This window comes from Penicillium citrinum (genome assembly GCF_028827155.1).
Source record: "Penicillium citrinum strain IBT 23319 chromosome Unknown utg000001l:1.0-4955037.0:1.0-4956770.0, whole genome shotgun sequence".
Taxonomy (NCBI): Eukaryota; Fungi; Ascomycota; class Eurotiomycetes; order Eurotiales; family Aspergillaceae; genus Penicillium; species Penicillium citrinum.
Window position 1 is genome coordinate 2,602,618 of NW_026622686.1, and position 12,425 is coordinate 2,615,042.

Sequence of the window (12,425 nt, forward strand, 5' to 3'; positions counted from 1 at the left end):
AGAAGGAAGAGAAAAGGAACGAGGAGCTACGTGAGTACCTGCCTGAGTATGTGCCTGAGTAGGCTAGAAGGCAGTGAAATGCTAGAGTGCATTTGCTGGCACGTGATTGCCTAACGAAGCACGAATACCAGTATTATATTTCAGGGCCCGTTATAAGAAGGTTATTGGGAGTATATACTTCTAGATTTGCATGCGAGATAAATGATATGCATCTGCTTATCTGCTCACTAACTATCGTGGAAGATATAACTACTAGGTAGTATACAGTATGTAGGTGCGGTATAACAATGACATCATGCTGTTTAAGAATCTGACTGGCCAGGAATTCTCCATATCTACAGTAGTGTCCCGTTTTATTTCAATACTGTAGAAGCTATATCTAATTTAATACTATAATAACCTCTCATTTAATGATACTAAATTCTTCACTCTACTAATCAAATGGAGTATAAAGTCCGAAGTAAAAGTAGTTCACCGGAGAAAATCAACCGAGGTCTCGTGGGAGCTTCACAGCCAATCAACAAGCTCGATCGCCCGTTTCACCTCGACGTTATAAAAAAGATCGTCCATCTCCCTTCCCCACTTCATCTTGTCTTCATCTTTTGTTCTACCGCCTTTTTCGTGATTCGGAACTTCTTGATACAATGGCATTCTCTCTAGGTAAAGGGCTGGTCGCAGTGGCGGTCTTTGCCTATGGACTATTCACTGTCGTGCTTTATGGTGCCATCGCCACCAAGAAGGGCCTGTTCTTTAGAAAGCGAACGGAGAAGGAGTCCTTGGAGCTTCAACTAGGTATGTGTTTGCAAATCAATTATCTATTCCTACCTTCTTGTTCACGCCTCTTGGATCCTCGGGGATCCTCGTGGTAGAAATGCAAACTCAAGAATGATACTAACACCTGATGTATACAGCGCGTGATCGCATGTGGAACCTGACCAAGGAATATTCCGGTCTATCCCACCACTTCATCACTCTCACCAATGGTCTCAAAATTCACTTTATGAGCAATGCTGTTCCGGGCTCTCCTGCTGCCTTAAACCCCGAAAAGCCTTTGGTCATTCTTATCCATGGCTGGCCTGACTCCTGGGCTATCTGGCGATATATCGCTGGCTCAGCTGATCTCCAGGGAGCGGCCAATGTGGTTGTTCTTGATATGCCTGGATTCGGAGGCTCTGGTCGTCTGGAGAAGTATTCGGCGACACGAGTCCTCGAGGCCATGACCGAATTGATCATCACTCTTCGCCTTCGATATGGCGTGGATGATGATTCAAAGTCTAACAAGAAACGGACGATCATCGCGGCTCATGACTGGGGTTGTGTCGTTGCAATGCGACTGGCAGCCGAAGCACCGGCGCTGGCCGACCGGTGGATTCTGAGCAATGCGCCTTTGGTATGTGAATTCAGAGAGAATCAAGTCTGTTTCTATGAAGGAGTCGCTAACCCTTTTAAAGCCGAAATTAGCGCGCGCTAACGTTGCCCGGCTGTTAATCTCAGCAAAGAAGATGTTCCTCACGGCACTGAATTCGCCTCTCTCCTCTCGCACGCCAATCCTCCAGGCATTCCACACTATCAGCCCGATTCTCCGCCAGGCGTTCCTATCTGGATACATCTTTGCTATGCAGCTTCCCCTTCCACTGGTTCGATTCTTCTTAACTGGCGGAAACAGTTCTCTTATGGTGGGTATTCATCGCAAGTCGTTCGGAACATACAAGCCCACTATCGAGGACAAAGCCGAAGCGATGTCTACCACAATGGGCCCATCTCACGCTGAGTCGACTTCAAAGAACGAATATGGTGAAACTTACCCCACAGAGGTAGACTATCATCGCGAATTTTCCAAGATTCTCGACATGGCCAGTTATTATCGTCACGGTGCCGCAGCTGCAACCTGGCACAAGTCTCTCGAAACCATCACAGCACTACACAGTATTGCCGGTGAGAGCGAATTACGCCGGACAAGCAGCGGAGCAGGTGTATTCGATGAAGGCCTCCCTGGCGCATTCAAGGCCCCCGTCACCGTCATCTGGGGACAAAATGATCTCGCGCTTGATCGACGTATCTGCCTTGATGGGATCGCGGACTACATGGTGAAGGGTAGCCAGGTGATCATGCTGCCACAATCCGGTCATTGGACCCCAGTCGAAAGGGAGAGTCGCGCAGCCCTGGAGGCAGCGATTCAGTGGGGGCTTGTGGGTGAAAAGGGGGATGTTGAAACTGCCGTGCAGGCTGCGTATCCGGATGCCACAGTGACTGTGCGTCGTTGAGGACCAGCTAGGTAAGCTATGCAGCGTCTAACTGCGATAGATTTATTTTGTATTTCTCATCATCTTCTTGATTGGGGCACTGTCCTACCATACCAACCGCAAAGCTTTAATCCAGCTTGAATCGATGTTTTGTCCTGCAGGGAGAATAGTGGACGCCACAGCACACGTATGTTTCATGTAAAGACGAATTGACCTAGTGGTTCACCAGAATACCTTCTATTCTTATAATAATAATCATTATTATAATTATTATTATTATTATCACTCTCACTATCGTGCTACTATAATTCTCTAATTCATCACCAATTCATGTACCTTTTTTTTCCTTGGTAGACTGTTGTAGCTCCGCCTTTCACGCTAACGCGGATCATCCGAGTGGATTTTGCCGGTGAGGAGAAACTTCGAAGGTTTCCCCTCAACAACTTCTCCTCTTTTTCTTCTTGCTCAACCTTGAATTTCCTGGACTGGGAGAGTGTGTTACTGCTCAGCTTCAAACTTCTTGTCTTTTTTGGTTCTTCCGATTGTTGTTATCCCCCCTCCCTCGCATCACACCATGCACTAAACTCTTGTCGTGTTGTTTTCGTCCAGGTACCACGGCGGCTCGACCAGTTCTCCACCAGTCCGGCCTGACATCGGGGGTTAAATTTAGACCTCCCCGCGGGGATTGTTCCTGGTTCCTGGTCTTTTTCACCTTCTTCAACCCGGTAGCATCTTCTTGAAAGTTTCAGAAGGGAACTGAAACACCTCACTCTTGTCTTGTTCTGTTCTGTTGCTGGTTCCTTGATTGATTTGCTCTCCACTGCGCGGCGCAATGGCCTCTGAGCAGAATGCCGTCTACTGCACGGTAAGTGACAGCTATCCCCCCTCGTATTTGCCCGCAGCGAGTCACTTCACAACAGCATTCGAGCTCAAGGCAAAACTAATCATGGCTACGTATACTGTCAATAGCTGCTGCTCAGCGATCATTACCTACCCGGTAAGCTATGGGCTGATCTTCTCGTGGTGGCGCGCCTCTGATTTCCGTTCTAGGAGCAATGGTCCTGGCGCATTCTTTGCGCGACAATGGAGCACGGGCAAAACTAGTCGCCCTGTTCACACCGGATACGCTACGGCAGGAGACAATTGATGAATTACGGGTGTGTGAAATAGCCCTTCCAATGGGACAATGGAGATATTGCGACGGGAAACTCTCCTCAGACTAACCTGGAACCCTGAAAAAAAAAAAGAATACCTATGATGAGTTGATTGCGGTACATTCGCTCATCAATGACCGACCTGCCAACTTGTGGTTGATGGATCGACCCGATCTCATCGCCACCTTCACCAAAATTGAGCTTTGGCGCCTGACTCAATTCGACCGAATTGTTTATATCGACTGTGACGTCGTGTCACTACGAGCTCCCGACGAGCTATTCTCGCTGGAGGTGGATTTTGCCGCAGCTCCCGATGTAGGCTGGCCGGACTGTTTCAATAGTGGCCTGATGGTTCTTCGACCCAATATGCAGGACTATTATGCTCTGAAGGCTCTAGCGGAGCGAGGAATCAGCTTCGATGGAGCCGATCAGGGCTTATTGAATATGCATTTCCGTGACTGGCATAGACTAAGCTTCACGTACAATTGCACCCCCAGTGCAAATTACCAGTATATCCCTGCGTACAAGCATTTTCAAAGTACCATCAGCCTAATTCATTTCATCGGATCACAAAAACCGTGGAATTTACCTAGGCATGTGGTCCCTTTGGAGTCGCCGTACAATCAGCTTCTGAGCAAGTGGTGGAGTGTCTATGATAGACATTATCGTGCGCCTATTGTAAGGTTTCCTAGCAGATGTGGGTATATCGAAGCTAACAAAATAGCAATTTACTCCACAGCAATCCCAAGCTCCACAAGAGCCTTCCACAAAACAGCAAACGTCAAGTATAACCCCGAGCGATGTGGTTCAAATCTGGCCGAAGCCTCATCATTCTGGACATGCTGAGCATAGAGCTACGGTGGTGCATCATGAACATGTTCAATCGAGTGACATTGCGCCTGTACTAACAGCATTGGAAACTCCACGTGCACAATCAACATGGCACGGGGATCCCTCGCATCAGACATCGGATAGTGACCAGGAAGTCGCACAGCCTCCACGGCATCTGATTCATAAACCATTGCTTAGTATCGTTCCTCAATATGTGCGGGGCGAGGAGCACATCTCGACCTATGTTCCTCTGCAAGCAAACCCACCGGTGTCTACTTATCAAGCCGAGCCACGGACTGAAGAACAGCCCGCCCATCATGACCACGATGCACACCATGAAGATCACGAACAGTCTGAGGACACAGGCCATATTCATCATCCCAAGCCTATACCACCGCCTATTACTGAAGTCTTCCATCGGCCTCCATCGCCTGAGCCTGAATCACCCAAGTTCGAGGCGCCAAGGGCGGAATGGGATGCCTCACGGTAAGACCCAAATTGTACTTCCCCAAAATATCATACTTATCTTCCACAGAGAACCACCACCCTTGAATTCGAAGCCCGAAGGTATCAGCCTTCAAGAAAGGACTTACACCATGTCCGAAGACACAAAGCTCTTCCAACCCCCTCCTTCATACCCCGAAGCCCCGAAAAACATGTACTATCAAGTCCCCGCCACAAAGCCCTCGCCTCAAAAGATATCCCAAGTATTCCCATGGGAAAGTCATGCTCCAAAGCCAACCCGCGTCTTCGCGGAAGAGCAATCTCCCCGCATCTCTTCCCCCGAAGAACAAGAACGGGAGGAACCCGCAACCCCGGAACCAACCATTCCAAACCCAGCCCTCGCAACTATCGACACAACTCCCACCCGAGCTCCATTCGAACCATCAGCAGAAACATGGGACAGTTACTCCCGTTCCAACGTCTGGGACGAAGACCCCTCTATCCAGCGCTACATTGAATCAATCCAATCCTCCCGTCGCGCAAGAACACAAGTCCTCACAAACACTCAAACAAGCCCTAATCAGCCCACCGAGGCAACAACTGAACAAAGACGACCAAGTACACTCCTAACAGACTTCCCGACCGAAGTTGAACGTCCCAGTCTACCTGTCACACCGGCACCGGTTGAGCGCCAACCTGGAAATTCCAGTGATGATTATACCTCGGCGGGTCTTCCTGTGGCTGAGGGAATTCCGGATCAAGAGGATTGGGTGGGTGTCACGGTTGATGCGTTTTCTCAACTACTCAACGCAACATACTTATTATGGCGCTCTACAGAATCCCCTCGCTCAACTGGAGGAGCTGCGTCGGAGGCAATCAGAGGGACTAATGTTTCCAGAATAACTCCTTATTGAGCGATGGTCTTGACCCGCGTTCAGTTTTAGGGAGGAGTATTTTGAAGGACGGATTTTGATATGTATCTTTTCTCCCTCTCTTTCTCTCTCTCTCTCTTTTTTTCTTTCTCATTGCATTCGTTTCATTCTATTTTTGGTTCCTGTCGGTAATATCTCTTCTCATTTTGTGACGAATATTCGAATTTGCCTGGCCAGTTCACATTGTACATTGCATTTGCATTGGGCTTTGAAAATTGACATGCATTGCATTCCCTTTTGTTTTCTTTGCGTCTGCATATCCCTGTATCTTTGTCTTTTTTTTTGTCTTTGTCTTTATCTTCTGAATGAAGGACAAACTTAATTGTTCTCAAATGTATCTGAAATTTCGTCAGACCAGACCGTATATGTCCATAGTAGATGCCTCATTTTATACTATGTAAGCAAAGAACAATGATTTTGCCGTAGTACAGAACAATATTTTGGAAATATGACAAGCCTTAATTAGTCAGACTAGATAAGGTAACTAACACTCGAACACCCCGTTCTAATGTGGACAAAGGAACCTTGTCGACCAGCTTGCCCCGGATCAGGCGTGTACGAATCATAGAGCGAAGCAGAACGGGAGATCTCCCCACAAGAACGAAACAGATTGACCTGCCTAATTGAGATTCTGCGCTCCGTCAATAACCACTCCACGGACAGCGGAGTAATAGTAGTACAGTAGGATGATCAGGGGAGAAATGGAGAATGTATTTACCGACACAATACTCCGTATACCAATTCTCTAATTTAATTAATATTCAGTAGATCCCGCTACTCACCAATGAACACATTCAATGAGAAAAGAAAGTCGGGAATTGAATCGGGAATTTCACCCCCAACGAAATTGCTTGTCTGCGCCCCCCCCGAACTAAGACAAACCTAAAATCGGGATTCGGTGAGAGAAATTATCGGATTGCCACCGAGCCGAATTTAGCTATATTGTTACGGAGGACCACAATTGTGTGGATTGTTTATGAGTCAGGTATTGTAGACCGACTATTTGATAGTCAATTTACTCTATACAGTACTCTAGATTCAAGATTCTTTGTCTAGTATCATGATTCCTGGAGCTACAGTAGATATGTACATACTACGTCCACGGAACTACTCGGCTACCCCAGTTTGGGGCCTGCAGATAATTTGGGGTACATACTGCTAACAAAGCATATTAATAATTTGCCTTGAATATACGAAAGAGCCGGGGATCATCGGAAGATGAAGGGAGTGGCTTAGAGGGCCTGAAGGGGGCTGAGAATGAAATGCCTTACTCTCTACTATTAGCAATCATGCTCTTCTAGTAGGCGTGGCATACAGTATTGACTTACATAGCAGCCTTGCTACTTCAGTGCCTACACCCGAAGCAATGAAGACTTGTTACTACGGAGTAGGCTTGGCTGGATTCCGCGCGTCCCGGCGGTTCACCGGCACCTTGAAAAAAATCTCTGCCAGACCCGAACTATACAGAAACTCTACTCCATATAAACGTTTTATCGGTAACACTCATCCGCATTGATCAATCGTACTAGAATCATTTAGTGAGATAATCAAACCCCAGAAAATGGAAAAATAAAGTGTTGTCCGAGTGTTTCCCCTCATCATACGACTGGATTACGGAGTACACCATGGCCAGATCTTTGGGGGGCGTTACATTGGGAATATCGTGAAGACGCCAAATTAGTCACAATGCGGAGAAAGTCTTGGATTCCCGCCACGATGATTGGTGAACCATCCGAGTCTTCGGCCCGATTGACAGAACAAAATCCACTTCTTTTCCACCTTCACCAATGAATCTCAGGCCACCGAATATTCGGCGGGTCTTCTTTCCATGGAGACAATCCATTTTTTTTCTTGGGGGCATTGAGTGGAAAGACAGTTTGCCGTTTGCCTCCTAGAGGGGGCAAATTTAACATCTGTTACGCGGAGACCTGGGGATTCTCCAAAACTCAATATTCCTTCGGTTCCTTCGTTTTTTATTTTTCATTATTAATTGCTTGCTTCCCCATCTTTTGCTCTTGTTCTTGTTTCTATTCTACTCGCGTGGCTGTTGTGTTTGTGTGTGTTTGTGTGTTACCTGTGCCTAATCAATATCTTTTTTTTTTTTTACTTATTCTGCACTTGCATCTACACCCCCTGCACCTCCATCTCATTTTCTATTCTCATTTGTGTCATATTCATCATGGACACGGTTACGCCTCAACCACCCGCGTACGAGAATGACAAGATTGGCGAGAACAAGCACGAACCTACCTTCATGGAAGAAGGTGGTTTGAAGCATGGCGAGGTCTCCGATGCCTTCGGTAATGAAGAGTATGCCGAGATCAAATATAAGACTTTGACTTGGTGGCAATGTGGTCTACTCATGATCTGCGAGTCCGTCTCACTCGGTGTCCTCTCTCTACCCTCTGCAGTCTCAACTCTGGGCATGGTCCCAGGTGTCATCTTGATTGTTGGTCTCGGTCTTCTTGCTACTTACACCGGATATAACATTGGTCTCATGCGTGAACGTTATCCGCACATTCAGAATCTTGCGGATGCTGGTGAGATTCTGATGGGTAGCTTTGGACGGGAATTATTTGGCCTCGGACAGTTCTTGTTCTGTATCTTTGTCATGGGAAGCCATATCTTGACTTTCCGGGTTATGATGAACACCATTACAGAGCATGGTACTTGCTCTGTCGTCTTCAGTCTCGTCGGCATGCTTATTTCCCTCTTCTTGTCGATTCCTCGTACTATGAAAGGAATGACCTGGATTTCTTTTGCCTGTGAGTATAATCACTGCCCTAACACCTACCTTCTACATATCACACTAGGAGATGACGATATACTAATTTTCAATCAGCTTTCCTTTCCATTTTCAGTGCCGTCATGATCACCATGATTTCCGTTGGAGTCGAAGCCCCTCCTACCCGCGTCATTGACGCAACCGTCGAGACAAATCTGTACACAGCATTCCAAGCCGTCTCAAACATCGTCTTCGCTTACTGCGCCCACGTCGCGTTCTTCGGCCTAATCGCCGAGATGGAATCACCCCAAGACTTCAAGAAATCCCTCTTCATGCTCCAAAGCTTCGAAATCTCCCTTTACCTCACAGCCGCCGTCGTCATCTACTACTACGTCGGTACAGATGTTGCTTCTCCCGCTCTGACATCCGCCGGTCCCATTATGAAGAAGGTCGCCTACGGTATCGCCATCCCTACCATCGTCGGTGCCGGTGTTGTCAACGGCCACATTGGTCTGAAGTATATCTACTTCCGTCTCTGCGCCAAATCCGACCTCATTCACCAGCGTAGCTGGAAGTCCATTGGTCTCTGGCTCGGTCTTGGTATTTCCTGCTGGATTGTTGCATGGATTATTGCCGAAGCCATTCCCGTCTTCAGTAACCTGAACTCACTGATTTCCGCACTTTTCGCTAGTTGGTTCAGTTATGGTCTCAGTGGTGTTTACTGGTTACACTTGAACTATGGACAGTGGTTTGCTGGACCTAAGAAGATTGCTTTGACCGTTTTGAATATCGGTATTGCTTGCTTTGGTCTTGCTCTTTGTGTTTTGGGACTTTATGCCTCTGGCACTGCTATTCACAATGATACGAGCAGTGCTAGTTTCACTTGTGCTAACACTGATACTTAAGTGTTTGCGGTGAATGAGCTGTTTTTCTTTCACGATTTGCTGAATGTAGCAATGACATCTCTTGTATATAGAACATTATTTTGCATTGCATGGTTGCGTCTATTGGATAGACCCGACATCGATTACTGGTTAATCAATTATATCTCGATGCTATGATCACTTGTCTTATTAGTCGGTTACTCACTTAGTATTCAGTGCGACATATCCCAGAATATCATGTTTTAAGATATAAGAATGGATTCTTCATATCTTCATCTACCTAGGTGCTACATGTCTAGATAGACAGTATCGTTCTAGTACTACTAGGACAGTAGGACATCACCTGCGAGAACATGCACTAACTGTGTTGTTATCTATATCCCCGCTCTCTCTAGTACTAGTTACTTTCCCCCTTCGATGAAAAGGGAATTGCAATTTTGTTCTAGGTATACTCATTGAGATCGAGGCTTGTTGAATTGCTGCCAAACAGGGAGCTCCTTCATCATGTAATGGTGGTAGGATCAGGGATTGGCCAAATTTCCACCTGGGCAGTACTCCAGGTCAGAAGTAGGCATAGGTGTACGCTGCATTTGATTGAAGACAATCAACCAAATGGCAAGACGTGTATATCAAACCCCAGATTACTGTTCTTTTCCATGATCAATCTGGTCGTTCGACAGTATTGCCCTAAATATGCCTCAGGCAACCAGGCTGAAAATTAGTTAATGCCCTATTATTAAGGCATCAATGACTTCATTGCACAAAACCCTGCCTGAGGCCCGCACCCCGCCGTGACTAAGAAAGTCTGCCACAATTCAAAGATTGCGGACTCCGCAAAATCATCATCGATCAAAAAACGCGCCTGCTCGCAAAACTCTCCAGGGACCCCCATTTTGGCGAGAGCTCCCTTGTATCATTCATTTGGCATTGGCCCTGTCAACAACCCTTTTTTATAATACGTTTATAGTAGTTTACGACCACCAAAATGTCGACCACAATTGACAAGGTTAGTGCGGTGTCCTTGTTTGCTCTTTAAAATTGGAGTACTCGCGTGTTGGAAGATCGCTAATCTTCTTTTCTGTCTTTTAGATCAAGGAGATCGAGTCCGAGATGGCTCGGACTCAAAAGAACAAAAATACATCTTTCCATTTGGGTACGAGCTGATTTCAACCCGATTCTATACCTGCCTCCCAATCGACTCGACTGACAATCGGCAAAGGACAACTGAAGGCCAAGCTTGCTAAACTCAAGCGTGAACTGTTGACTCCATCTGGAGGTGGTGGTGGCGGCGGCGGTGGTGAGTTCTCCCTGGTGAAGTTCTGTATCTATACATCTCATGGCTAATATGGATATTTCTCAGCCGGTTTCGATGTTGCTCGTACGGGTGTCGCCAGTGTGTAAGTTGAGCTTGAATGAACAGCTTTCATCGACATCATGTACTGATACATTTTGCGCAGTGGTTTCATTGGTTTCCCCTCTGTCGGAAAGAGTACCCTGATGAGCAAGCTCACTGGTCAACACTCCGAAGGTACGTGGTTGACTCGATTCGAATCAGATGGATATGGATATATGATGTTGACGCAATACGCCAGCTGCCGCTTACGAGTTCACGACCCTTACGACTGTTCCCGGTCAAGTCATGTACAACGGTGCTAAGATTCAAATTCTGGATCTTCCTGGTATTATTCAAGGTGCTAAGGATGGTAAGGGTCGTGGTCGTCAGGTCATTGCTGTGGCCAAGACTTGCCATTTGATCTTCATCGTTCTTGATGTCAACAAGCCTTTGGTCGACAAGCGTGTCATTGAGAACGAATTGGAGGGATTCGGTATTCGTATCAACAAGTCACCACCTAACATCAACTTCAAGAAGAAGGACAAGGGTGGTATTGCCATCACTAGCACCCAGCCTTTGACTAAGATCAGTCACGACGTAAGCATTTCGTCCCCAGATGTTTCTCCTGGGATTACTTGCTGACAAGCAAATAGGAAATCAAAGCCGTTATGAACGAGTACAAGATTTCTTCTGCTGATATCGCCATTCGTTGCGATGCTACCATCGATGACTTGATTGATGTCCTCGAAGCCAAGAGCCGAAGCTACATTCCCGTTGTCTATGCTCTGAACAAGATTGACGCCATCTCTATCGAGGAATTGGATCTCCTCTACCGTATCCCTAATGCTGTCCCCATCAGTTCCGAGCACGGCTGGAACATTGACGAGCTGCTGGAAATGATGTGGGAGAAGCTCGCTCTCAAGCGAATCTATACTAAGCCCAAGGGCAAGGCTCCTGACTACACTGCTCCCGTCGTTCTTCGGTCTCACAGCTGCACCGTCGAGGATTTCGTAAGGACTCGCAGATTCGTGATATAATCAAGGAACAAGCTAATGCTAACATGCCGCAGTGTAACGCCATTCACCGAACTATCAAAGATCAGTTCAAGCATGCCATCGTGTATGGCCGCTCCGTTAAGCACCAGCCTCAGCGTGTCGGTCTCTCACACGAGCTTGCTGATGAAGACATTGGTACGAGACCAGCCCAAAGCGCAAAATTGCCAATAATCCATGGAAAAAGATCATCAAACTGACCACACTCATCTCTATAGTGTCCATTGTGAAGCGGTAAACAATCAAATCAACCTCCATGGCTGTCACAGCCCGCATACCTGGCGACGAGCTGATCCAAATCGCGCTGGGAATGTGGCCGGCGGGCTGAGGTCTGGATACCTCCATCTCTGTGATGCTGACAGGCACGGGGGGGGTTCTGGGCGACAGCTCTCCGCCAGACGCCACAGAAGGCGAGCGTATTGGACGGCACGAGCTGTTGTTACACGGACAACAAAGTTCATCAAATGGGGTGGCGAAATCTCACAGGGCTCGTGGGGGGATTGAAGCTCGGGCTGTGTGGCCAGAGGCTGGACGGGCCGCGTACGATACAAGTGCTTGCTTACTGCGATGTTCGTTTCTAACTCATGGTGCCTGTCAGGGATCTGAAGCGTGACCATCTTTTTCTTTTTTTGCCAGTGGTCCCCTCTGGTTGGAGAAAAGTCCAAGTCCAATGAGTACGCATCGGCCTCAGGGACATACATCGTTGAGAGGTGGGAAGTGTCGTGGAGGAACGATCTTCTTCCTGGATGGCCTCAGTAAGCCGCCGTGTTTCATTGACTGAATTTTTCTTTTTCTTTTTCTTTTTCTCTTTTCTTTTTTTCTGCCAA

The 12,425-nt window shown here is 47.1% G+C and overlaps 4 protein-coding genes across 4 annotated transcripts; all 4 read left to right on the forward strand.

The window, feature by feature from the left end:
• Nucleotides 1-644: 644 nt before the first annotated feature.
• N7469_000976 (alpha/beta fold hydrolase) lies at nt 645-2,264 on the forward strand (the record flags this gene model as incomplete). The annotated part of the gene is made up of 3 exons (XM_056639896.1): nt 645-792; nt 912-1,390; nt 1,452-2,264. 3 exons carry the CDS (start codon nt 645-647, stop codon nt 2,262-2,264), a joined length of 1,440 nt encoding a protein of 479 aa, XP_056505653.1.
• An 811-nt stretch (nt 2,265-3,075) lies between these two features.
• On the forward strand, nt 3,076-5,586 carry N7469_000977 (uncharacterized protein; the record flags this gene model as incomplete). Its single annotated transcript, XM_056639897.1, has 6 exons — nt 3,076-3,108; nt 3,213-3,240; nt 3,294-3,400; nt 3,491-4,075; nt 4,137-4,714; nt 4,764-5,586. 6 exons carry the CDS (start codon nt 3,076-3,078, stop codon nt 5,584-5,586), a joined length of 2,154 nt encoding a protein of 717 aa, XP_056505654.1.
• Nucleotides 5,587-7,783: 2,197 nt separating this feature from the next.
• N7469_000978 (neutral amino acid permease) lies at nt 7,784-9,234 on the forward strand (the record flags this gene model as incomplete). The annotated part of the gene is made up of 2 exons (XM_056639898.1): nt 7,784-8,369; nt 8,447-9,234. 2 exons carry the CDS (start codon nt 7,784-7,786, stop codon nt 9,232-9,234), a joined length of 1,374 nt encoding a protein of 457 aa, XP_056505655.1.
• A 964-nt stretch (nt 9,235-10,198) lies between these two features.
• On the forward strand, nt 10,199-11,836 carry N7469_000979 (GTP-binding protein RBG1; the record flags this gene model as incomplete). Its single annotated transcript, XM_056639899.1, has 9 exons — nt 10,199-10,219; nt 10,303-10,366; nt 10,433-10,510; nt 10,574-10,610; nt 10,671-10,741; nt 10,806-11,143; nt 11,200-11,556; nt 11,616-11,736; nt 11,817-11,836. 9 exons carry the CDS (start codon nt 10,199-10,201, stop codon nt 11,834-11,836), a joined length of 1,107 nt encoding a protein of 368 aa, XP_056505656.1.
• Nucleotides 11,837-12,425: the final 589 nt, after the last annotated feature.